This window comes from Entelurus aequoreus, linkage group LG05, assembly GCF_033978785.1.
Source record: "Entelurus aequoreus isolate RoL-2023_Sb linkage group LG05, RoL_Eaeq_v1.1, whole genome shotgun sequence".
Lineage (NCBI taxonomy): Eukaryota > Metazoa > Chordata > Actinopteri > Syngnathiformes > Syngnathidae > Entelurus > Entelurus aequoreus.
This window is the reverse complement of record NC_084735.1, coordinates 5,528,598-5,554,811: the sequence shown is the minus strand read 5'-3', so window position 1 is coordinate 5,554,811 and position 26,214 is coordinate 5,528,598. Positions and strand designations below refer to the sequence as shown.

The following is a 26,214-nucleotide window of genomic DNA, read 5'->3' as shown; positions in this document are numbered from 1 at the left end:
AGCCAGATCTTTAAAAGACTCGTTCAAAAGACTGGCTCCTTACAGTTTTTACAAAATGTTCAGCAACATAATGAGCACTTCTAAGATAAGACGGGGATACAAATGTTTTTGTTTACTTGCCACTCACAAGGTCTCGTTAGCCTGGTAGCTAATTCCCAGGACTGCCCAAGCCTACCAGAGGGTCCAGACCCCGGGGGGGGGGGGGGGGTACGTCCGTTGGTCCTGCCTCCATGGCTGCTTTTAACATAAACATCGGTTAAACCAGTGGTCCCCAACCGCGGACCGATTGGTACCGGGCCGCACAAGAATTAAAAAAAAAAATTATTTTTTTTTTTTTTTTTTTAAATGAAATCAACATAAAAAACACAATATATACATTTTAGATCAATACAGTCTGCAGGGATACAGTCCGTAAGCACACATGATTGTATTTATTTATGTAAAAAAAAAAAAAAAAAATTGTTTTTTTTTTTTAAAGATAGATAGATAGATAGATAGAAAAAAATACATACAAATATAGATAGATATCTATAGATAGATATAGATATAGATAAAAGTAGATACAATTTTTTTTAATTTTTTTTTAAATGAAATCAACATAAAAAACACAATATATACATTTTAGATCAATACAGTCTGCAGGGATACAGTCCGTAAGCACACATGATTGTATTAATTTATGTAAAAAAAAAAAAAAAATTTTTTTTTTTTTTAAAGATAGATAGATAGATAGATAGATAGATAGATAGATAGATAGAAAAAAATACATACAAATATAGATAGATATCTATAGATAGATATAGATATAGATAAAAGTAGATACAATTTTTTTTTTTTTTTTTTTAAATGAAATCAACATAAAAAACACAATATATACATTATAGATCAATACAGTCTGCAGGGATACAGTCCGTAAGCACACATCCATCCATCCATCTTCAACCGCTTATCCGGAATCGGGTCGCGGGGACAGCAGCTCCAGCAAAGACCCCCAGACTTCCCTCTCCAGAGCAACATTTGCGACTTCCTCCTGGGGAATCCCGAAGCGTTCCCAGGCCAGAGAGGAGATGTAATCCCCCCATCTGGTCCTTGGTCTGCCGCGGGGCCTCCTCCCAGTGGGACGTGCAACGAGGACCTCCCTAGGGAGACGCTCGTGAGGCATCCGCACGAGATGCCCGAACCACCTAAGCTGGCTCCTTTCCAAGCGAAGGAGCAGCGGCTCTACTCCGAGTCTCTCTCGGGTGACTGCACTTCTCACCCTATCTCTAAGGGAGATGCCAGCCACCCTTCTGAGGAAACTCATTTCGGCCGCTTGTATCCGCGATCTTATTCTTTCGGTCATTACCCACACTTCATGACCATAGGTGAGAGTAGGAATGTAGATAGCTCGGTAGACCGAGAGCTTTGCCTTCTGGCTCAGCTCCCGTTTCGTCACAACAGTGCGGCAGAGAGACTGCAATACTGCCCCAGCTGCTCCGATTCTCCGGCTGATTTCCTTCTCCATCTTTCCCTCACTCGTGAACAAGACCCCGAGATACTTAAACTCCTCCACCTGGGACAGAGTCCTGTCCCCTACCCGGACTGTACAAACCATCGGTTTCCTGCTGAGAACCATGGCCTCAGATTTGGAGATGCTGATCCTCATTCCAGCCGCTGAACACTCGGCTGCGAACCGATCCAGTGAGAGCTGAAGGTCACGAACCGAAGGTGCCATCAGGACCACATCATCTGCAAACAGCAGTGACGCAACCTTTAGCCCCCCGAGACGTATACCCTCTCCGCCATGGCCACGACTCCGCCTAGAAATCCTGTCCATGAAAATCACAAACAGGATAGGTGACAGAGCGCAGCCCTGGCGGAGACCAACCCCCACTGGAAACGGATCCGACTTACATCCAAGCACCCGGACACAACTCTCGCTTTGGTTGTACAGAGATTGGATGGCCCTCAACAGGGTTCCCCTCACTCCGTACTCCCTCAGCACCTCCCACAAGATCTCCCGAGGGACGCGGTCATACGCCTTCTCCAAATCCACAAAACACATGTAGACTGGATAGGCATACTCCCAGGCCCTCTCCAGGATTCCCGCAAGCGTAAAGAGTTGGTCAGTTGTTCCACGACCAGGACGGAATCCACATTGCTCCTCTTGAATCTGAGGTTCGACTATCGGCCGGACCCTCCTTTCCAGTACCTTGGCGTAAACTTTCCCAGGGAGGCTGAGTAGTGTGATACCCCTGTAATTAGCACACACCCTCTGGTCCCCCTTTTTGAAAAGGGGAACCACCACCCCAGTCTGCCACTCCCTCGGCACTGTCCCAGACTTCCACGCAATGTTGAAAAGGCGTATCAACCAAGACAGCCCATCAACACCCAAAGCCTTCAGCATTTCTGGACGGATCTCGTCAACCCCCGGAGCTTTGCCACTGTGGAGTTGTCTAACTACCTCAGTGACTTCACTCCGAGAGATCAACGTCGATCCCCCATCATCCTCAGGCCCTGCTCCTATCAGGGAGGGTGTGTCTGATGTATTTGGGTTCAGGAGTTCCTCAAAGTGCTCTTTCCAACGCCCCACGACTTCCTCACTTGAAGTCAGCAAAGTCCCATCCTTGCCGTACACAGCTTGGATGGTTCCCTGCTTCCCCCTCCTGAGGTGCCGTATGGTCTTCCAGAACAGCTTTGGTGCCGCCCGATAGTCCTTCTCCATGGATTCCCCGAACTGCTCCCACACCCTCTGCTTAGCCTCGTCCACAGCCACGGCCGCTGCCCTTCGGGCCCGCCGGTACCTTGCAACTGCCTCCGGAGTCCCCTGGGATAACATACCCCGGTAGGACTCCTTCTTCAGTCGGACGGCTTCCCTGACCACCACTGTCCACCAGGGTGTTCGAGGGTTACCGCCCCTTGAGGCACCTAAGACCTTCTGGCCACAGCTCGCATCTGCAGCTTTAGCAATAGAGGCTTTGAACATTGCCCATTCCTGTTCAATGTCCCCAACCTCCACAGGGATGGCAGAGAAGTCCCGCCGGAGGTGGGAGTTGAAGTCCTTCCGGACAGAGGACTCCTCCAAACGTTCCCAGTTCACCCGCACTACACGCTTGGGTTTGCCAGGTCTGTCCAGAGGTTTCCCCCGCCATCTAACCCAACTCACCACCAGATGGTGATCAGTTGACAGTTCAGCCCCTCTCTTCACCCGAGTGTCCAAAACATACGGCCTCAGATCAGCTGATACGATTACAAAATCGATCATTGATCTTTGGCCTAGGGTGCTCTGGTACCAGGTACACCTATGAGCATCCTTATGCTTGAACATGGTGTTTGTTATCGCAAGTCCGTGACTAGCACAGAAGTCCAATAACAATCCACCACTCAGGTTCAGATCAGGGAGACCGTTCCTCCCAATCACGCCAGTCCAAGTATCACTGTCATTGCCCACGTGCGCGTTGAAGTCCCCCAGCAAGACTATGGAATCCCCTGCCGGCGCCCCATACAGGACCCCATGCAAGGTATCCAAGAAGGCTGAATACTCTGAACTCCTGTTTGGTGCGTATGCACAAACAACAGTCAGAGTTTTCCCCCCTCCAACCCTAAGGCGAAGGGAGGCGACCCTCTTGTCCACTGGGGTGAACTCCAACGTACAGGCACTCAGCCGGGGACTCGTGAGTATCCCCACACCCGCCTGTGCCCTCACACCTTGAGCAACTCCAGAAGTGAACAAGGTCCATCCCTTGTCCAGGAGTGTGGTTTCAGAGCCCTTGCTATGCGTAGAGGTAAGCCCCACCAGATCCAACCGGTAGCGCTCCACCTCTCGCACCAGCTCAGGCTCCTTCCCCACCAGCGTAGAGACGTTCCACGTCCCGAAAGTCAGCCTCTGCTGCCCCGAATTGGTCCGTCCGGAGCCTCCACTTTCACCGCCATCCACTTGGCAGCGCACCCGACCCCACTGGTTCCGACCGCGGGTGGTGGGCCCACGTGGCAGAGAAGATGGCGTGTCCACGTAGCTTCTTCGGGCTGTGCCCGGCCGGGCTCCGTGGCAAGCCCGGCCACCAGGCGCTCGCTGACGAGCCCTACCTCCGGGCCTAGCTCCGGAGGAGGGCCCCGGGCTTCCTCCGGGCCGGGTAACGCATCCTCTTTTAGTGTAGTTCATGGGGGGTATCGTAACCCTGATGGGGGGGGCATTCGGGTGCTACACCTTGCCCAAGGGTGACCCGGAACTATGTAAGGCAGGGGCGTTCAACTCCCTGAGGCTTAATACAAGCCCACATACCGCAAGCACACATGATTGTATTTATTTATGTAAAAAAAAAAAAAAAAAAAAAAAAAAAAAAATTTTTTTTTTTAAAGATAGATAGATAGATAGATAGATAGATAGATAGATAGATAGATAGATAGAAAAAAATACATACAAATATAGATAGATATCTATAGATAGATATAGATATAGATAAAAGTAGATACAATTTTTTTTTATTTTTTTTAAAATGAAATCAACATAAAAAACACAATATATACATTATAGATCAATACAGTCTGCAGGGATACAGTCCGTAAGCACACATGATTGTATTTATTTATGTAAAAAAATAAAAAATAATATTTTTTTTTTTTTTTTTTAAAGATAGATAGATAGAAAAAAATACATAAACATATAGATAGATATCTATAGATAGATATAGATAAAAGTAGATAACATTTTTTTTAATTAAAAAAAAAAAAATGAAATCAACATAAAAAACACAATATATACATTATAGATCAATACAGTCTGCAGGGATACAGTCCGTAAGCACACATGATTGTATTTATTTATGTAAAAAAAAAAAAATAAAAAAAAAAAATTTTTAAAGATAGATAGATAGATAGAAAAAAATAGATAAAAATATAGATAGATATCTATAGATAGATATAGATATAGATAAAAGTAGATTAAAAAAACAAAACTTTTTATTTTATTTATTTTTAAAAAAAATGAAATCAACATAAAAAACACAATATATACATTATAGATCAATACAGTCTGCAGGGATACAGTCCGTAAGCACACGTATTTATTTATGTAAAAAAAAAAAAAAATCTTTTTTTTTTTTAAAGATAGATAGATGGATAGGTAGATAGATAGAGAAAAATAGATAACAATATAGATAGATATCTCTAGATAGATATAGATAAAAGTAGATAAAAAAAACAACAACAATTTTTTTATTTTTTTTAAATACACCCCCCACTGGGTTAACCACTGGGTTAAACGTTCGCCCTAAAAGAACCATTCAAAAGACTCGACTCGTTCTGTGTTTTCCAAGATGGCTGGATGTTACAGGAAGTATGAGAATGTGCCAGCTGCTGCCTCTTCGTTACTTGGAGAATCGTCCGTCACAAAGTTTGGATATTTTGCCTCGTCTCCTTCTGTCGCGTTTTTATACGGTGACGAAACTGGCGGCGCTCCTCGGTCGCCAAAACACACAAAACGGGAGAAGGACAAAAACTGGAATTACCGGGGAAAAGAAGGTTTTGACAAGTGCATGTAAGCGGCGGGGGAGAGAAAGTGGGCGTGGCCCCGTGACGTAGTTCACTAAATACTGCTATCACATGAGGTCTACGCCGCAGGTCTGGCGCAGTTCAGCGGGGAGCCGAGGATCGAGTGGCACCTCAACGCTCACATGACCAAAGCGGCCGTGCTGGACGCCGTCAGGAACCTGCCCTACAAAGGCGGCAACACCTTGACAGGTACCTGTGACACGCCGAGGCCCCGCCTCCTTATCAGAAGCTCCCTCTCACCGCCGCGCAGGTCTGGCGCTGACCTTCGTGCTGGAGAACAGCTTCAAGGCGGAGTCGGGATCCAGACCCGACGTTCCCAAGGTCGCCATCCTGATCACAGACGGGAAGTCGCAGGACGACGTGACGGCGCCCGCCCAGAGCCTGCGCGACGCCGGCGTGGAAGTCTTCGCCATCGGTGCGACTCGTGCTCGCGCGGGCGGCAACATTCCCGCTAAGATGTTGTTCTGCCGCCAGGTGTGAAGAGCGCCGACGAGGATGAGCTGAAGGCCATCGCCTCGCCGCCGGAGGACTCTCACGTGTACAACGTGGCCGACTTCAACGTGATGAGCGACATCGCCGACGGCCTCACCAGGAGCGTCTGTCAGAGGGTGGAGCTCCTCCACCAGCGGTTGAAAGGTGGGCGGAGCCTCGCTAGCCGCCGCCTTTATTCCACTGATCGTTTCTTTTGCAGACCCGGGCGGCCCGCCTGCTGCTGTGGCTCCGCCCCGGGACCTGACCACCTCCGACATCACGGCTCGAAGTGTCCGCGTGTCGTGGACGCCGGCGTCGGGCCAGGTGGAGCGCTACCGCGTGGTCTACTATCCCGCTCAGGGCGGGCGGCCAGAAGAAAAGGTGACACTCTCCACCGCGTCGATGAAGTCGGCCTTGAGTCCTGGTTCTGGTTCCGTTTCCAGGTGGTCTCCGGGTCGGAGAGCAGCGTGTCGTTGGACCACCTCAACTCTCTGACCGAGTACCAGCTGGCCGTGTTCGCCGTGTACCGCAGCGCCGCCAGCGAGGCGCTGAGGGGCAGTGCCTCCACCTGTAAGACCCGCACATTGTCATGTGACCTCTTGTTGTCTGACTGCACGCTCCTGCAGTGGCTCTGCCCACCGTGGACCAGCTGGACCTCTCTGACCCCTCCCACAATACCATGACGGTGCGCTGGAGGACCGCCCCCGGCGCTTCCGGCTACATGATCCTCTACGCTCCACTCAGCGCCGACGAGCTCGCCGACGAGAAGGAGGTGAGCGCTCATCTTGGCGCCTCTCGCCGGTTCGGCCATGACGTCGCCGTGTGTGCAGGTGAAGGTGGCGTCCTCGGTGAAGGAGGCGGAGCTAGAGGGTTTAACACCGGCCACAGAGTACACGGTGACGGTGTACGCCATGTACGGCGAGGAGGCCAGCGACCCCGTGACCGGCCAGCTAAGCACACGTGAGTTGTGACATCACACGCCGACTTCCTGTCCTGGCGCCGTTCGCATTTGGCCACGCCCACAACAGCTCATGCTTGCCGTTTGCTCCGCCCATCTCAGTGCCGCTAACCCCCGCGAGGAACCTGCACGTGTCGGATGTGGACCACAGCTCCGCCCGCCTCAGCTGGGACTCCGCCTCCAGGAAGGTGTCGGGCTACCGCGTCAGCTACACCGCGAGCGACGGCGTGGAGAGCGGCGAGGTGAGCTGATGATTGACGGCTCGTCGGAAAGCAAGTGACACCTCGCCTGTCCGCAGGTGGATGTGGGCCGTGCCACCGCCTGGTTGCTAAGCAACCTCACCTCGCTGACCGAGTACACGGCGGAGGTGGTCGCCGAGTACGAGGAGGGCCAAGCGCGGCCGACGACCGCCGTCTTCACCACTGGTAAATCTCCCATGTTGTTGCTCGCCGCCCTCAGGTCACGTGACCACGCGCTTCCGTGTGCGCAGACCACGTCCCGGGACCGCTGTCGGCCAGGAGCCACGACGCCTCCACAAGCGGCTTCCACGTGTCATGGCGGGCGCCCGCCGCCGACGTGCTGCAGTACCGACTCCAGTGGACGCCCGATGATGACAGCTACGATGGCGGCTATGATGACAGTGGCGAGGTCTGTGTGGGTGTGGTCAGCTCATATCCTAACAAATGTGTGGCAACTTGTGTGTGTGTGTGTGTGTGTGTGTGTGTGTGTGTGTGTGTGTGTGTGTGTGTGTGTGTGTGTGTGATTGCGTGCGTGCGTGTGTGCCCTAAGGTGCTTCTAGATGCCAACACAAACACCTACCTGCTGACTGGACTCCGCCCCTCGGCCCGCTACCAGGTGTACCTGAGCGCCATCTACAGGAAGGAGGCAGAGAGCGAGCAGGTGCTCCTGCTGGAATCTTGCGGTAGGCAACACCCATCCTCGCCCATCTTTACCCGTCCTCACCCGTCCTCTCCTGTCCTCGCCTGTCCTCACCCGTCTTCACCCGTCTTTACCCGTCTTTACCCATCCTCACCTGTCCTCTCCTGCCCTCGCTTGTCCTCACACATCTTCACCCGTCTTCACCCATCTTTACCCGTCCTCGCCTGTCCTCACCCATCCTCACCCGTCCTCACCTGTCCTCACCCGTCTTTACCTGTCCTCGCCCATCCTCACCCGTCTTTACCTGTCCTCACCCATCCTCACCCGTCTTCACCCGTCTTTACCCGTCCTCACCTGTCCTCGCCTGTCCTCACCCGTCTTTACCCGTCCTCACCCGTCCTCGCCTGTCCTCACCCATCTTCACCCGTCCTCACCTGTCCTCGCCTGTCCTCACCCATCCTCACCCGTCTTTACCTGTCCTCACCTGTCCTCGCCCATCCTCACCCGTCTTCACCCATCCTCACCAGTCTTCACCCGTCCTCACCCGTCTTCACCCGTCTTTACCTGTCTATACCCGTCTTTACCCATCCTCACCTGTCCTCTCCTGCCCTCGCCTGTCCTCACACATCCTCACCCGTCTTCACCCATCTTTACCCGTCCTCGCCTGTCCCCACCCATCCTCACCCGTCTTTACCCGTCCTCGCCTGTCCTCACCCGTCTTTACCTGTCCTCGCCTGTCCTCACCCATCCTCACCCGTCTTTACCTGTCCTCACCTGTCCTCGCCTGTCCTCACCCATCCTCACATGTCCTCACCCGTCTTTACCCGTCCTCACCCATCTTCACCCGTCTTTACCCGTCCTCACCTGTCCTCACCCATCTTTATCTGTCCTCACCTGTCCTCGCATGTCCTCGCCTGTCCTCACCCGTCTTCACCCGTCCTCACATGTCCTCACCCGTCCTCGCCCGTCCTCGCCTGTCCTCACCCTTCCTCACCCATCCTCACCCGTCTTTACCTGTCCTCACCTGTCCTCGCATGTCCTCGCCTGTCCTCACCCGTCTTTACCCGTCCTCACATGTCCTCGCCTGTCCTCACCCATCCTTACACGTCCTCACCCGTCTTTACCTGTCCTCTCCTGCCATCGCATATTCTCGCCTGTCCTCACCCTCCTCCCCTGTCCTTACCTGTCTTCACCTGTCCATGTCAGTGGTTGACCTAAGTGTGTTGTGTATTTGCAGTGGAGACCACCAGCACCAGCGCAGGTGAGTGTCTTCCAGTTGTAGTGTAGCTCCTCCCCCTCAATCTGCCGTGCCTTCAGCTCCTCGCCACGGCGTGAGCAGCGTCACCGTGGACCAGGAGACCACGTCCAGCCTGCGGGTGTCCTGGCTCCTCCCACAGCAGGTCCACGCCCACCACCTCCGCCATTATCGCCTGGACTACGTCAGCGCTGGAGGCCAGGAGACGGTAACACACCTAGCTCCCTCTGACTTAAGTTAAGATAAGATGTACGCAGCTCCCTATGACTTAAGTTAAGATAAGATGTACGCAGCTCCCTCTGAGTTAAGTTAAGATAAGATGTACGCAGCTCCCTCTGAGTTAAGTTAAGATAAGATGTACGCAGCTCCCTCTGACTTAAGTTAAGATAAGATGTACGCAGCTCCCTCTGAGTTAAGTTAAGATAAGATGTACGCAGCTCCCTCTGAGTTAGGTTAAGATAAGATGTACGCAGCTCCCTCTGACTTAGTTAAGATAAGATGTACGCAGCTCCCTCTGAGTTAAGTTAAGATAAGATGTACGCAGCTCCCTCTGAGTTAAGTTAAGATAAGATGTACGCAGCTCCCTCTGACTTAAGTTAAGATAAGATGTACGCAGCTCCCTCTGAGTTAAGTTAAGATAAGATGTACGCAGCTCCCTCTGACTTAAGTTAAGATAAGATGTACGCAGCTCCCTATGACTTAAGTTAAGATAAGATGTACGCAGCTCCCTCTGAGTTAAGTTAAGATAAGATGTACGCAGCTCCCTCTGAGTTAAGTTAAGATAAGATGTACGCAGCTCCCTCTGACTTAAATTCAGATAAGATGTACCTAGCTCCCTCTGAGTTAAGTTAAGATAAGATATACGCAGCTCCCTATGACTTAAGTTAAGATAAGATGTACGCAGCTCCCTCTGAGTTAAGTTAAGATAAGATGTACGCAGCTCCCTCTGACTTAAATTCAGATAAGATGTACCTAGCTCCCTCTGAGTTAAATTAAGATAAGATATACGCAGCTCCCTATGAGTTAAGTTAAGATAAGATGTACGCAGCTCCCTCTGACTTAAATTCAGATAAGATGTACCTAGCTCCCTCTGAGTTAAATTAAGATAAGATATACACAGCTCCCTATGACTTAAGTTAAGATAAGATGTACGCAGCTCCCTCTGAGTTAAGTTAAGATAAGATGTACGCAGCTCCCTCTGACTTAAATTCAGATAAGATGTACCTAGCTCCCTCTGAGTTAAATTAAGATAAGATATACGCAGCTCCCTATGACTTAAGTTAAGATAAGATGTACGCAGCTCCCTCTGAGTTAAGTTAAGATAAGATGTACGCAGCTCCCTCTGACTTAAATTCAGATAAGATGTACCTAGCTCCCTCTGAGTTAAATTAAGATAAGATATACGCAGCTCCTATGACTTAAGTTAAGATAAGATGTACGCAGCGCCCTTTGACTTAAGATAAGATGTACGCAGCTCCCTCTGAGTTAAGTTAAGATATACGCAGCTCCCTGTGACTTAAGTTAAGATAAGATGTACAGCGCCATCTGACTTAAGTTAAGATAAGATGTACCTAGCTCCCTCTGAGTTAAGTTGAGATAAGATATACGCAGCTCCCTGTGACTTAAGATAAGATGCACGCAGCGCCCTCTGAGTTAAGATAAGATATACGCAGCTCCCTGTGACTTAAGATAAGATGTACGCAGCGCCCTCTGAGTTAAGATAAGATATACGCAGCTACCTGTGACTTAAGTTAAGATAAGATGTACACAGCTCCCTCTGAGTTAAATTAAGATGTACCTAGCTCCCTCTGAGTTAAGTTAAGATAATATATATGCAGCTTCCTGTTACTTAAGATAAGATGCACACAGCTCCCTCAAAATTAAGTTAAGATGTACCTACCTCCCTCTGAGTTAAGTTAAGATAATATACGTGCAGCTCTCTGTCACTTAAGATAAGATGTACACAGCTCCCTCTGAGTTAAGTTAAGATGTACCTACCTCCCTCTGAGTTAAGTTAAGATAATATATATGCAGCTCCCTGTTACTTAAGATAAGATGTACACAGCTCCCTCTGAGTTAAGTTAAGATAAAATGTGCGCAGCTCCTTCTGACATAAGATAAGATGTACGCAGCTCTCTCTGATTTAAGATAAGATGTACGTAGCTCCCTCTGAGTTAAGTTAAGATAAGATGTACGCAGCTCCCTCTGAGTTAAGTTAAAAAAAGATGTACGCAGCTCCCTGTGACTTAAGTTAAGATAAGATGTACACAGCTCCCTTTGACTTAAGATTTTTGGAGTTCCCTCTGAGTTAAGTTAAGATAAGATGTACGCAGCTCCCCCTGAGTTAAGTTAAGATAAGATGTACGCAGCTCCCTCTGACTTAAGTCAAGTTAGGTTAATTTAAGTTAAGAGGTGTGCTTTGTGCCCACAGAGGATGATGGCCACTTGGTTAAGTTAAGTCAAGTTAAGTTAAGTTAAGAGGTGTCCATTTTTTTCCACAGAGGACGGTGGCCACTTGGTTAAGTTAAGTTAAGAGGTGTGCTTTGTGCCCACAGAGGACGGTGGCCACTTGGTTAAGTTAAGTCAAGTTAAGTTAAGAGGTGTGCTTTGTGCCCGCAGAGGACGGTGGCCACTTGGTTAAGTTAAGTCAAGATAAGTTAAGAGGTGTGCTTTGTGCCCACAGAGGACGGTGGCCACTTGGTTAAGTTAAGTCAAGCTAAGTTAAGTTAAGAGGTGTGCTTTGTTCCCGCAGAGGACGGTGGCCACTTGGTTAAGTTAAGTCAAGATAAGTTAAGAGGTGTGCTTTGTGCCCACAGAGGACGGTGGCCACTTGGTTAAGTTAAGTCAAGATAAGATAAGTTAAGAGGTGTGCTTTGTGCCCGCAGAGGAAGGTGGCCACTTGGTTAAGTCAAGATAAGATAAGTTAAGAGGTGTGCTTTGTGCCCACAGAGGACGGTGGCCACTTGGTTAAGTTAAGTCAAGATAAGTTAAAAGGTGTGCTTTGTGCCCACAGAGGACGGTGGCCACTTGGTTAAGTTAAGTCAAGATAAGATAAGTTAAGAGGTGTGCTTTGTGCCCACAGAGGACGGTGGCCACTTGGTTAAGTTAAGTCAAGATAAGTTAAAAGGTGTGCTTTGTGCCCACAGAGGACGGTGGCCACTTGGTTAAGTTAAGTCAAGATAAGATAAGTTAAGAGGTGTGCTTTGTGCCCACAGAGGACGGTGGCCACTTGGTTAAGTTAAGTCAAGATAAGTTAAGAGGTGTGCTTTGTGCCCGCAGAGGAAGGTGGCCACTTGGTTAAGTCAAGATAAGATAAGTTAAGAGGTGTGCTTTGTGCCCACAGAGGACGGTGGCCACTTGGTTAAGTTAAGTCAAGATAAGTTAAGTTAAGAGGTGTGCTTTGTGCCCACAGAGGACGGTGGCCACTTGGTTAAGTTAAGTCAAGATAAGTTAAGAGGTGTGCTTTGTGCCCGCAGAGGAAGGTGGCCACTTGGTTAAGTCAAGATAAGATAAGTTAAGAGGTGTGCTTTGTGCCCACAGAGGACGGTGGCCACTTGGTTAAGTTAAGTCAAGATAAGTTAAGAGGTGTGCTTTGTGCCCACAGAGGACGGTGGCCACTTGGTTAAGTTAAGTCAAGATAAGATAAGTTAAGAGGTGTGCTTTGTGCCCACAGAGGACGGTGGCCACTTGGTTAAGTTAAGTCAAGATAAGTTAAGAGGTGTGCTTTGTGCCCGCAGAGGAAGGTGGCCACTTGGTTAAGTCAAGATAAGATAAGTTAAGAGGTGTGCTTTGTGCCCACAGAGGACGGTGGCCACTTGGTTAAGTTAAGTCAAGATAAGTTAAGTTAAGAGGTGTGCTTTGTGCCCACAGAGGACGGTGGCCACTTGGTTAAGTTAAGTCAAGATAAGTTAAGAGGTGTGCTTTGTGCCCGCAGAAGAAGGTGGCCACTTGGTTAAGTTAAGTCAAGATAAGTTAAGAGGTGTGCTTTGTGCCCGCAGAGGACGGTGGCCACTTGGTTAAGTTAAGTCAAGATAAGTTAAGAGGTGTGCTTTGTGCCCGCAGAGGACGGTGGCCACTTGGTTAAGTTAAGTCAAGATAAGTTAAGAGGTGTGCTTTGTGCCCGCAGAGGACGGTGGCCACTTGGTTAAGTTAAGTCAAGATAAGTTAAGAGGTGTGCTTTGTGCCCGCAGAGGACGGTGGCCACTTGGTTAAGTTAAGTCAAGATAAGTTAAGAAGTGTGCTTTGTGCCCACAGAGGACGGTGGCCACTTGGTTAAGTTAAGTCAAGATAAGTTAAGAGGTGTGCTTTGTGCCCGCAGAGGACGGTGGAGAGCCCCCACAACAGTCTGGTTCTGCAGCCGCTGGCGTCGGGCGCTGAGTACCAGGTGTCGGTGACGCCTGTGTATTTGGACGGCGACGGGCCTACGGTGGCGGGGGTTGGACGAACGCGTACGTGTGTTACCACAGTTACCAGGGTGACCTGACCCGGGTCTAATGAAGGTGTTGCCGGTTTAGTTCCGCTGTCCCCGCCCAGGAACCTGCGGGTCTCGGAGGAATGGTACAACCGCTTCCGGATCAGCTGGGACGCGCCGGCCTCTCCCGGCACCGGGTTCCGGGTGACGTACCGCCCGCTGTCGGGTCAGTTGACACACTTTCTGGTGCTGTGATGGTGAGTCACTAGAACCTTGCCCCCTCGGCAGGCCCCGGACCCGCCCTGGAGACATCGGTGGGCGAGGACGCGCGCACCATGATGATCGTCAACCTGCTGAGTGGGACCGACTACGGTGTGGACGTCGTGGCGTCCTACAGCGGCGGCTCCAGCCAGGCGCTGTCGGCAAGCGCCAGGACACGTGAGTCTCCAACGCTCTCCCTCGGCCATCTTGGTTCCTCCGTCACCGAGGACCTAGATTTCCCTCGCCCGGACGCGGGTCACCGGGGCTCCCCTCTGGAGCCAGGCCCGGAGGTGGGGCACGATGGCGAGCGCCTGGTGGCCGGGTCTGGCCCCATGGGGCTCAGCCCGAAGAGGCAATGTGGGTCCCCCCTCCAATGGGCTCACCACTCATGGGAGGGGTCATAGAGGCCGGGTGCAGTGTGAGCTGGGCGGTAGGGCACTTGGCGGTCCGATTATGTGCTATAAAACAGTAGTCCATAGAAATATGACTAAAAGATTGTCCTTGCAGTGCGTCTGCTGGTGAGCGGCCTGACCTTGTACCAGGGGGGCAGCAGCAGCATGTGTGCCCAGTGGCAGACGCACCGACACGCCCACGCCTACAGAGTCCTCATCCGCTCTCTAGTCGGTGAGTCCGCTCACGGCACCCCCTGCTGGGCCGGCAGACGCACTGAATGATTGACCCGCAGGCTCTCACGTGGAGGAGGCCAAGGTGAGCGGGGGGACCAGTCGCCATTGCTTCCAGCAGCTGAGGCCCGACACGCCGCACAAGGTCAGCGTGTACGCTCTGCTGCAGGACGGGACAGAAGGGCCGCCCGTGTCCGCCACGGACAACACCCGTGAGTGGCAGCCCACCAAAGATCGCCACGTAGCTTGTTTGGAGCATCACTAGCATGTTTCTAGCATCCGTAGCATGTTTTAGCTTCACTAGCATGTAGCATGTTTTTAGCATCACTAGCATGTTTTTAGCATCATTAGCATATAGCATGTAGTATGTCTCTATCATCATTAACATGTTTTAGCATAATTAGCATATAGCATGTTTCTATCATAACTAGCATGTAGCATATTTCTATCATCATTAGCATGTATTAGCATAATTACCATGTTTCTATCATCATTAGCGTATACCATGTTTCTATCATCATAGGCATGTAGCATGTTTCTATCATCATTAGCATGTTTTTAGCATAATTAGCATGTTTCTATCATCATTAGCATATAGCATGTTTCTATCATAACTAGCATGTAGCATGTTTCTATCATCATTAGCATGTTTTTAGCATAATTAGCATGTTTCTATCATCATTAGCATATAGCATGTTTCTATCATAACTAGCCTGTAGCATGTTTCTATCATCATTAGCATGTTTTAGCATAATTAGCATGTTTCTATCATCGTTAGCGGATACCATGTTTCTATCATCATTAGCATGTATTATGTTTCTATCATCATTAGCATGTTTTTAGCATAATTAGCATGTTTATATCATCATTAGCGTATACCATGTTTCTATCATCATTAGCATGTATTATGTTTCTATCATTATTAGCATGTTTTTAGCATAATTAGCATGTTTATATCATCATTAGCGTATACCATGTTTCTATCATCATTAGCATGTATTATGTTTCTATCATCATTAGCATGTTTTTAGCATAATTAGCATGTTTCTATCATCATTAGCGTATACCATGTTTCTATCATCATAGGCATGTAGCATGTTTCTATCATCATTAGCATGTTTTTAGCATAATTAGCATGTTTCTATCATCATTAGCGTATAGCATGTTTCTATCATAACTAGCATGTTTTTAGCATAATTAGCATGTTTCTATCATCGTTAGTGTATACCATGTTTCTATCATCATAAGCATGTAGCATGTTTCTATCATCATTAGCATGTTTTTAGCATAATTAGCATGTTTCTATCATCATTAGCGGATACCATGTTTCTATCATCATTAGCATGTATTATGTTTCTATCATCATTAGCATGTTTTTAGCATAATTAGCATGATCATATCATCATTAGCGTATACCATGTTTCTATCATCATTAGCATGTATTATGTTTCTATCATCATTAGCATGTTTTTAGCATCATTAGCATGTTCATATCATCATTAGCTTGTGCCATGTTCCTAGCAACACTAGCATGTGTCTATCATCATTAGCATGTTGCATGTTTCTAGCATCACTACCATGTTTTTAGTATCATTAGCATATATCATGTTTTTAGCATCTTTAACATGTTTCTATGATCATCATTAGCATGTTTTTAGCATAATTAGCATGTTTCTATCATCATTAGCATGTAGCATGTTTCTAGCATCATTAGCATGTTTCTATCATCATGAGCATGTACCATGGTCCTAGCAACACTAGCTTGTTTCTATCATCATTAGAATGTAACATGCTTTAACATCACTAGCATATAGCATTTTTTAGCATCACTGGCATGTTTCTATGATCACTAGCATGTAGCATGTTTTTGGCATCACTAGCATGTTTCTATCAGCATTAGAATGTAGCATGATTTAGCATCACTAGCATGTAGCATGTTTTTAGCATCACTAGCATGTTTCTATCATCACTAACATGTAGCACGTTTCCAGTCTTAATATCATGTTTCTATCATCATTAGTATGTAGCATGTTTCTAGCATATAGCATGTTTTTAGCATCACTAGCCTGTTTCTAGCATCACTAGCATGGTATTAGCATGTAGCTAATACCAAAAATGTGTTTGTGTTGCACAGAACCCGCCACCACTGCGGCACCAACCACAACGCCAAGCACCACCCCACTACCCACAATCCCCCCTGCCAAAGAAGGTCAGCTTCCTCTGTTTGGTGTAAAAGTTTGAGCGCTCAGCTGACGTGGAAACAACAGGAAGCAGCGGCGTAGACCAGAAAGTCAGGTGATGCCCTTGTGGTAAACCACGCCCCCCTTCTAGTCTGCAGGGCGGCCAAGGCTGACCTGGCGTTCCTGGTCGACGGTTCCTGGAGCATCGGTGACGACAACTTCCTGAAGATCATCAAATTCTTGTACAGTACTGCCGGAGCGTTGGACCAGATCGGACCCGACGGCACTCAGGTGGGCAAAGGTTCTGGTGTGGTTAGCTCAGGGGTTTCGAACCAGAACCCGGGCAGCAGTACTTGGGTCTAGCTCGCGTGTTTCCGTCCTGGTCGGCTGCCTTAGGTCATGTGAGCGCTGGCGTGTGTGACAGGTGGCCATCGCTCAGTTCAGCGACGACGCTCGCACAGAGTTTGCGCTGAACGCACACCAGGACAAGGAGCGCCTCCTGGACGCCATCAACAAGATCTCCTACAAGGGAGGAAACACCAAGACAGGTGAGACCTGATCACATGACCGCCTGGGGCTCTGAGTACGCCTCGCAGTGACGTGTCCGCCGCTCAGGTCGCGCCATCCAGCACGTGAAGGACAGCATCTTCTCGCCAGAGGGCGGAGTCAGGAGGGGAGTCCCCAAGGTTCTGGTGGTTCTTACAGACGGCCGATCTCAGGATGACGTCATCAAGGTCTCCAAGGAGATGCAGAAGGAAGGTCAGCTGACCTGTGCTGGTTACTTCCTGTTCTCAGGGAATTCACCTATTCATCGTCTTCAGGCTTCATCGTTTTCGCCATCGGCTTCGCCGACGCCGACTACGGCGAGCTGGTGAGTATTGCTAGTCAGCCCAGCGACAGACACGTCTTCTTCGTGGACGACTTGGACGCCTTCGAGAAGATCGAAGAGAAGCTGGTGACCTTCGTGTGTGAAGCCGCCACCGCCAGTGAGTGACCACGAGCCACCATATTTCCATGGCCACCATGTTCCTCACCACCCTTTGTTTGTGTCCAGCGTGTCCCTCGGTGGCCATGAGTGGAGGCACGGTGCCCGGTAAGACTTCCGCCGTCTCTTCAGGCATGGATCGGTTCAAATGTAGATCATGGACGTCTATTGGTCCAGACATGGAAAATCCAGACGTCGGTCAGACAACTATTGGTCCAGATGTCGATCGGTCCAAACGTCAATCGGTCCAGACGTGGATCGGTCTAGACCTGGATCATCGACGCTGATCGGCCAGACAACTATTGGTCCAAACATCGATCGGTCCAAACGTCGATCGGTCCAGACGTGGATCATCAACGTGGATCGGTCCAAACCTGGATCGGTCCAGACCTGGCACGGTCTAGACGTCAATCGGTTAAGATGTGTATCATCCACGTCGATCAGTCCAAACATCAATCGGTCCAAACCTGGCTCGGTCAGGACACCAATTGGTCCAGACTTTAACTGGTCAAGACGTGGATTATCGACGCTGATCGGCCAGACCACTGTTGGTCAAGACGTGGATCGGCCCAGACGTGGATCATCAACGTCGATCGGTCTAGACTTGGTCCAGACGTCAATCGGTCGGGACGTCGATCGGTCCAGACGTTGATCATCAACGTCGATCTGTCCAAACCTGGATTGGGCCTGACCTGGCTCGCTCCAGACGTCGATTGGTCCAGACGTCAATCGGTCAAGACGTGGATCATCGACGTGGATCATCGGCCAGACAACTATTGGTCCAAACATCGATCGGTCCAAATGTCGATCGGTCCAGACGTGGATCATCAACGTGGATCGGTCCAAACATGGATCGGTCCAAACCTGGATCGGTCCAGACCTGGCTCGGTCCAGACGTCAATCGGTTAAGATGTGTATCATCCACGTCGATCAGTCCAAACATCAATCGGTCCAAACCTGGCTCGGTCAGGACACCAATTGGTCCAGACTTTAATTGGTCAAGACGTGGATTATCGACGCTGATCGGCCAGACCACTGTTGGTCAAGACGTGGATCGGTCCAGACGTGGATCATCAACGTCGATCGGTCTAGACTTGGCTTGGTCCAGACCTGGCTCGATCCAGACGTCGATTGGTCCAGACGTCAATCGGTCGAGACGTCGATCGGTCCAGACGTTGATCATCAACGTCGATCTGTCCAAACCTGGATTGGGCCTGACCTGGCTCGCTCCAGACGTCGATTGGTCCAGACGTCAATCGGTCGAGACATGGATCGGTTTAGATGTGGATCATCGACTCTGATCGGCCAGACAACTATTGGTCCAGACGTCGATCGGTCCAGACGTCAATCGGTCCAAACGTTGATCATCAACGTAGATTTATCCAAACCTGGATTGGGCCTGACCTGGCTCGCTCCAGACGTCGATTGGTCCAGACGTGGAGCATCGACGTGGATCATCGGCCAGACAACTATTGGTCCAGACGTCGATCGGTCCAGACGTCGATCGGTCCAAACATCGATCGGTCCAAACCTGGATTGGTCCAGACCTGGCTCGGTCCAGACGTCAATTGGTCAAGACGTGGGAACATCGACGTCATTCGGCCAGAAACTGATCGTTTCAGACGTTGATCGGTTCAGATGTTGATAGGTCCAGATGTGGATGGGTCCAAACGTCGATCTGTCCAGACGTCGATCCATCCAGACCTGTAACAGTCCAAATATGAATCGGTCCAGATGTTGAAGTCGTGTTTTGGCAGGTTTCCGTATGATGGAAATGTTCGGGCTTCTGGAGACGAGCTACAGCAGCCTCGCCGGTGTTTCCATGGTACCAGGAACCTTCAACACATTCCCGTGTTTCCGCCTGCACAGTGACGCTCTCCTGGCTCAGCCAACCAGGTGGTCCTTCATCTCAGGAGGGGCGGGGCTTCAGGGGCGGGCAAAGAAACGTTGAAGTCATAACACTGAGGATTCTCTGCCTCCCTTAGGTTCCTCCACCCGGAGGGTCTGCCGTCAGACTACACCATCACGCTACTGTTCCGCCTGCTACCCGACACCCCCCAGGAACCTTTTGCTGTCTGGGAGGTCCTGGACCAGAAGCAGGAGCCGCTGGTGGGCGTGGTCCTGGACAGTGAGTCTAGAATCTTCTTTGCACAACACAAAGAATGAGAAGTGACGCCTCCTCACGCTGCAGATGGAGGAAAGACCTTGACCTTCTTTAACTACGACTACAGAGGTGACTTCCAGACCGTCACCTTCGAGGGTCCGCACATCAACAAACTGTTCCATGGAAGCTTCCACAAGGTCAGCGAGTCTGGTTCTGGTTCGGCGGCGTGGTCGTGCTCAAGTCAGGTGCAAATGTCTGCAGCTTCACGTGGTGATCAGCAAGTCCAGCGCCAGTGTGCTGGTGGACTGTCACATGGTGTCCACCAAGACCATCAACGCAGCGGGGAACATCAGCACAGCCGGGATGGAAGTTCTGGGCAAGCTGCTTCGCTCCCGCGGGAACAAGGACAACTCGGCACCGGTTAGAAACAAACATGGCCGACCTTGTGACGCCTAAAAGCTGAGCGCCGTCTTGTGTTGCAGTTTGAGCTCCAGATGTTCGACATCGCGTGCAGCGCCTCCTGGGCCGCCAGAGACCAGTGCTGCGAACTTCCTGGTCTGGTGAGTCCTGCATGTGGTCCTGAAGCTAGGTGCTAACCGCTAACTACATCCTGTCATGTGACTATGCAGCGCAAGGAGGCCCAGTGTCCCGCCATGCCCAAAGCCTGCACCTGCACGCAGGACAGCAAAGGTCCTGCTGGACCCGCTGGACCGCCTGTGAGCTCACACGCACGTCCGCCATCTTGACCTAGACCCAGGTCAACATCTCCTGCTCTTCTTCACAGGGCGGTCCTGGGATACGAGGAGCTCGAGGTGAACGTGGAGAGCCGGGTCCTGTGGTGAGTCTTGGTCCTCTCTCGGCCCCGGGTGTTCCGGTAGTGGTGTAGTAGTATTCAAGTAGGGGTGTAGTAGTATTTAGGTAGTGGTGTAGTAGTATTTAAGTAGTGGTGTAGTAGTATTTAGGTAGTGGTGTAGTAGTATTCAAGTAGTGGTGTAGTAGTATTTAGGTAGGAGTGTAGTAGTATTCAAGTAGTGGTGTAGTAGTATTTAGGTAGGAGTGTAGTAGTATTCAAGTAGGGGTGTAGTAGTATTTAGGTAGTGGTGTAGTAGTATTTAAGTAGTGGTGTAGTAGTATTTAGGTAGGAGTGTAGTAGTATTCAAGTAGTGGTGTAGTAGTATTTAGGTAGGAGTGTAGTAGTATTCAAGTAGTGGTGTAGTAGTATTTAGGTAGGAGTGTAGTAGTATTTAAGTAGTGGTGTAGTAGTATTCAAGTAGTGGTGTAGTAGTATTTAGGTAGTGGTGTAGTAGTATTTAGGTAGTGGTGTAGTAGTATTCAAGTAGTGGTGTAGTAGTATTTAGATAGGAGTGTAGTAGTATTCAAGTAGTGGTGTAGTAGTATTTAGGTAGTGGTGTAGTAGTATTTAAGTAGTGGTGTAGTAGTATTTAAGTAGTGGTGTAGTAGTATTTAGGTAGTGGTGTAGTAGTATTCAAGTAGTGGTGTGATAGTATTTAGGTAGTGGTGTAGTAGTATTTAAGTAGTGGTGTAGTAGTATTTAGGTAGCGGTGTAGTAGTATTTAGGTAGTGGTGTAGTAGTATTCAAGTAGTGGTGTAGTAGTATTTAGGTAGTGGTGTAGTAGTATTCAAGTAGTGGTGTAGTAGTATTTAGGTAGTGGTGTAGTAGTATTTAGGTAGTGGTGTAGTAGTATTCAAGTAGTGGTGTAGTAGTATTTAGGTAGTTGTGTAGTAGTATTTAGGCAGTGGTGTAGTAGTATTTAGGTAGTGGTGTAGTAGTATTCAAGTAGTGGTGTAGTAGTATTTAGGTAGTGGTGTAGTAGTATTCAAGTAGTGGTGTAGTAGTATTTAGGTAGTGGTGTAGTAGTATTCAAGTAGTGGTGTAGTAGTATTTAGGTAGTGGTGTAGTAGTATTCAAGTAGTGGTGTAGTAGTATTTAGGTAGTGGTGTAGTAGTATTCAAGTAGTGGTGTAGTAGTATTTAGGTAGTGGTGTAGTAGTATTTAGGTAGTGGTGTAGTAGTATTCAAGTAGTGGTGTAGTAGTATTTAGGTAGTGGTGTAGTAGTATTTAGGCAGTGGTGTAGTAGTATTTAGGTAGTGGTGTAGTAGTATTTAGGTAGTGGTGTAGTAGTATTCAAGTAGTGGTGTAGTAGTATTCAAGTAGTGGTGTAGTAGTATTTAGGTAGTGGTGTAGTAGTATTTAGGTAGTGGTGTAGTAGTATTCAAGTAGTGGTGTGATAGTATTTAGGTAGTGGTGTAGTAGTATTTAAGTAGTGGTGTAGTAGTATTTAGGTAGCGGTGTAGTAGTATTTAGGTAGTGGTGTAGTAGTATTCAAGTAGTGGTGTAGTAGTATTTAGGTAGTGGTGTAGTAGTATTCAAGTAGTGGTGTAGTAGTATTTAGGTAGTGGTGTAGTAGTATTTAGGTAGTGGTGTAGTAGTATTCAAGTAGTGGTGTAGTAGTATTTAGGTAGTTGTGTAGTAGTATTTAGGCAGTGGTGTAGTAGTATTTAGGTAGTGGTGTAGTAGTATTCAAGTAGTGGTGTAGTAGTATTTAGGTAGTGGTGTAGTAGTATTCAAGTAGTGGTGTAGTAGTATTTAGGTAGTGGTGTAGTAGTATTCAAGTAGTGGTGTAGTAGTATTTAGGTAGTGGTGTAGTAGTATTCAAGTAGTGGTGTAGTAGTATTTAGGTAGTGGTGTAGTAGTATTCAAGTAGTGGTGTAGTAGTATTTAGGTAGTGGTGTAGTAGTATTCAAGTAGTGGTGTAGTAGTATTTAGGTAGTGGTGTAGTAGTATTCAAGTAGTGGTGTAGTAGTATTTAGGTAGTGGTGTAGTAGTATTCAAGTAGTGGTGTAGTAGTATTTAGGTAGTGGTGTAGTAGTATTTAGGTAGTGGTGTAGTAGTATTCAAGTAGTGGTGTAGTAGTATTTAGGTAGTGGTGTAGTAGTATTTAGGCAGTGGTGTAGTAGTATTTAGGTAGTGGTGTAGTAGTATTTAGGTAGTGGTGTAGTAGTATTCAAGTAGTGGTGTAGTAGTATTCAAGTAGTGGTGTAGTAGTATTTAGGTAGTGGTGTAGTAGTATTTAGGTAGTGATAAAGTAGTATTCAAATAAACTAATCAATAAAACAAATAATCTAAAAAACAAATAAATAATGTAACAAATAAACAAATCAATAAAACAAATATTCTAACAAATAAAACAAATAATCTCACAAATAAATTAACAAAAAAAACAAATAATCTTACAAATTAACAAAAAAAATAATCTTACAAATAAACTAATCAATAAAAAAAGTAATCTAACAAATAAATGAATAAATAAAACTAATAATTTAACAAATGAACTAGCAAATGAAGCAAAATATCTAACAAACTAATAAATGAAACAGATAATGTAACAAAGTGACAATCATTGGTACTTTAACTTTAACTTCAATAATCAAACAAAAAATAATTTAACAAATAAACTAAGCAATAAAACAAATAATCTCACAACTATACTAATCAATAAAACAAATAATCTAACAAATAAATTAATAAATAAAACTAATAATTTAACAAATGAACTAACAAATTAAACAAAAAATCCAAAAAAAAATTATAATCTAAAACTAATCAGTAAAACAAATAATCTAACAAATAAACTAATCAATAAAACAAATAATCTAAAAAACAAAAAAATAATCTAACAAATAAAATAAATAATCTTACAAATTAACAAAACAAATAATTTAACAAATAAACTAAGCAACAAATAATCTGACAACTATACTAATCAATAAAACAAATAATCTAACGAATAAATTAATAAATAAAACTAATAATTTAACAAATGAACTAACAAATTAAACAAAAAATCCAAAAAAAATTTATAATCTAAAACTAATCAGTAAAACAAATAATCTAACAAATAAACTAATCAATAAAACAAATAATCTAACAAAGTAATAAATGCACAGCCACTAAAGGCAGCAAATAAAATTCCTACCAATATTAATATTAATATTTATTTCTATTAACAAAATTATAATTTTATGTAGATTAATATATCTATTTTTTCCATTATTATTTTATTAATATTCCGCAGTTTTTCTTCCCCTGCTTGCACCCAGCATGCGATAGGTCACATGACGCGATAGGTCACATGACGTGATAGGTCACATGATGTGATAGGTCACATGACGCGATAGGTCACATGACGCGATAGGTCACATGACGCGATAGGTCACATGACGTGATAGGTCACATGATGTGATAGGTCACATGACGTGATAGGTCACATGATGCGATAGGTCACATGACGTGATAGGTCACATGATGCGATAGGTCACATGTTGTCAGCTGATCAGGTGTTTCCCACTCAGGGCCTGGCAGGACCAGTTGGTGAGCCTGGAGTGTCGGGTCCTCAGGGGCCCCCAGGACCACTGGGGCCCAGTGGACGCTCCATCAGGGGCCCCCCGGTAAGTGTGATGTCATGTTAGGGCTGGACACCAAATAATCAACATTAATCATACATTTGAAAGCACCAACATGTTACACAACAACATCTACTAGCACCAACATGTTACACAACAACATCTACTAGCACCAACATGTTACACAACAACATCTACTAGCACCAACATGTTACACAACAACATCTACTAGCACCAACATGTTACACAACAACATCTACTAGCACCAACATGTTACACAACAACATCTACTAGCACCAACATGTTACACAACAACATCTACTAGCACCGACATGTTACACAACAACATCTACTAGCACCAACATGTTACACAACAACATCTACTAGCACCAACATGTTACACAACAACATCTACTAGCACCAACATGTTACACAACAACATCTACTAGCACCAACATGTTACACAACAACATCTACTAGCACCAACATGTTACACAACAACATCTACTAGCACCAACATGTTACACAACAACATCTACTAGCACCAACATGTTACACAACAACATCTACTAGCACCAACATGTTACACAACAACATCTACTAGCACCGACATGTTACACAACAACATCTACTAGCACCAACATGTTACACAACAACATCTACTAGCACCAACATGTTACACAACAACATCTACTAGCACCAACATGTTACACAACAACATCTACTAGCACCAACATGTTACACAACAACATCTACTAGCACCAACATGTTACACAACAACATCTACTAGCACCAACATGTTACACAACAACATCTACTAGCACCAACATGTTACACAACAACATCTACTAGCACCAACATGTTACACAACAACATCTACTAGCACCAACATGTTACACAACAACATCTACTAGCACCAACATGTTACACAACAACATCTACTAGCACCAACATGTTACACAACAACATCTACTAGCACCAACATGTTACACGACAACATCTACTAGCACCAACATGTTACACAACAACATCTACTAGCACCAACATGTTACACAACAACATCTACTAGCACCAACATGTTACACAACAACATCTACTAGCACCAACATGTTACACAACAACATCTACTAGCACCAACATGTTACACAACAACATCTACTAGCACCAACATGTTACACAACAACATCTACTAGCACCAACATGTTACACAACAACATCTACTAGCACCAACATGTTACACAACAACATCTACTAGCACCAACATGTTACACGACAACATCTACTAGCACCAACATGTTACACGACAACATCTACTAGCACCAACATGTTACACAACAACATCTACTAGCACCAACATGTTACACAACAACATCTACTAGCACCAACATGTTACACAACAACATCTACTAGCACCGACATGTTACACAACAACATCTACTAGCACCAACATGTTACACAACAACATCTACTAGCACCGACATGTTACACAACAACATCTACTAGCACCAACATGTTACACAACAACATCTACTAGCACCAACATGTTACACAACAACATCTACTAGCACCAACATGTTACACAACAACATCTACTAGCACCAACATGTTACACAACAACATCTACTAGCACCGACATGTTACACAACAACATCTACTAGCACCGACATGTTACACAACAACATCTACTAGCACCGACATGTTACACAACAACATCTACTAGCACCAACATGTTACACAACAACATCTACTAGCACCGACATGTTACACAACAACATCTACTAGCACCAACATGTTACACAACAACATCTACTAGCACCAACATGTTACACAACAACATCTACTAGCACCGACATGTTACACAACAACATCTACTAGCACCAACATGTTACACAACAACATCTACTAGCACCAACATGTTACACAACAACATCTACTAGCACCAACATGTTACACAACAACATCTACTAGCACCAACATGTTACACAACATCTACTAGCACCAACATGTTACACAACAACATCTACTAGCACCAACATGTTACACAACAACATCTACTAGCACCAACATGTTACACAACAACATCTACTAGCACCAACATGTTACACAACAACATCTACTAGCACCGACATGTTA

At 46.8% G+C, this 26,214-nt stretch overlaps 1 protein-coding gene across 1 annotated transcript in view; it reads left to right on the top strand.

Annotated features, from left to right (window-relative positions):
* Positions 1–26,214, top strand: part of LOC133650054 (collagen alpha-1(XIV) chain-like) — a 35,889-nt gene that overhangs the window by 4,733 nt on the left and 4,942 nt on the right. Inside the window, exons 7-38 of the mRNA XM_062046842.1 lie at positions 5,599–5,718; positions 5,780–5,944; positions 6,004–6,165; positions 6,221–6,381; positions 6,444–6,570; positions 6,627–6,772; positions 6,831–6,960; positions 7,061–7,200; positions 7,257–7,383; positions 7,449–7,606; positions 7,748–7,880; positions 9,075–9,098; positions 9,155–9,300; positions 13,411–13,540; positions 13,607–13,729; positions 13,792–13,941; positions 14,272–14,388; positions 14,450–14,599; positions 16,522–16,596; positions 16,719–16,858; positions 16,992–17,115; positions 17,183–17,326; positions 17,389–17,553; positions 17,622–17,660; positions 19,310–19,448; positions 19,538–19,680; positions 19,744–19,853; positions 19,918–20,076; positions 20,139–20,216; positions 20,286–20,372; positions 20,441–20,494; positions 24,031–24,126. Of these exons, the coding sequence (XP_061902826.1) occupies positions 5,599–5,718; positions 5,780–5,944; positions 6,004–6,165; positions 6,221–6,381; positions 6,444–6,570; positions 6,627–6,772; positions 6,831–6,960; positions 7,061–7,200; positions 7,257–7,383; positions 7,449–7,606; positions 7,748–7,880; positions 9,075–9,098; positions 9,155–9,300; positions 13,411–13,540; positions 13,607–13,729; positions 13,792–13,941; positions 14,272–14,388; positions 14,450–14,599; positions 16,522–16,596; positions 16,719–16,858; positions 16,992–17,115; positions 17,183–17,326; positions 17,389–17,553; positions 17,622–17,660; positions 19,310–19,448; positions 19,538–19,680; positions 19,744–19,853; positions 19,918–20,076; positions 20,139–20,216; positions 20,286–20,372; positions 20,441–20,494; positions 24,031–24,126 (3,962 nt within the window). The remainder of the gene's footprint in view (positions 1–5,598; positions 5,719–5,779; positions 5,945–6,003; positions 6,166–6,220; positions 6,382–6,443; positions 6,571–6,626; positions 6,773–6,830; positions 6,961–7,060; positions 7,201–7,256; positions 7,384–7,448; positions 7,607–7,747; positions 7,881–9,074; positions 9,099–9,154; positions 9,301–13,410; positions 13,541–13,606; positions 13,730–13,791; positions 13,942–14,271; positions 14,389–14,449; positions 14,600–16,521; positions 16,597–16,718; positions 16,859–16,991; positions 17,116–17,182; positions 17,327–17,388; positions 17,554–17,621; positions 17,661–19,309; positions 19,449–19,537; positions 19,681–19,743; positions 19,854–19,917; positions 20,077–20,138; positions 20,217–20,285; positions 20,373–20,440; positions 20,495–24,030; positions 24,127–26,214) is intronic.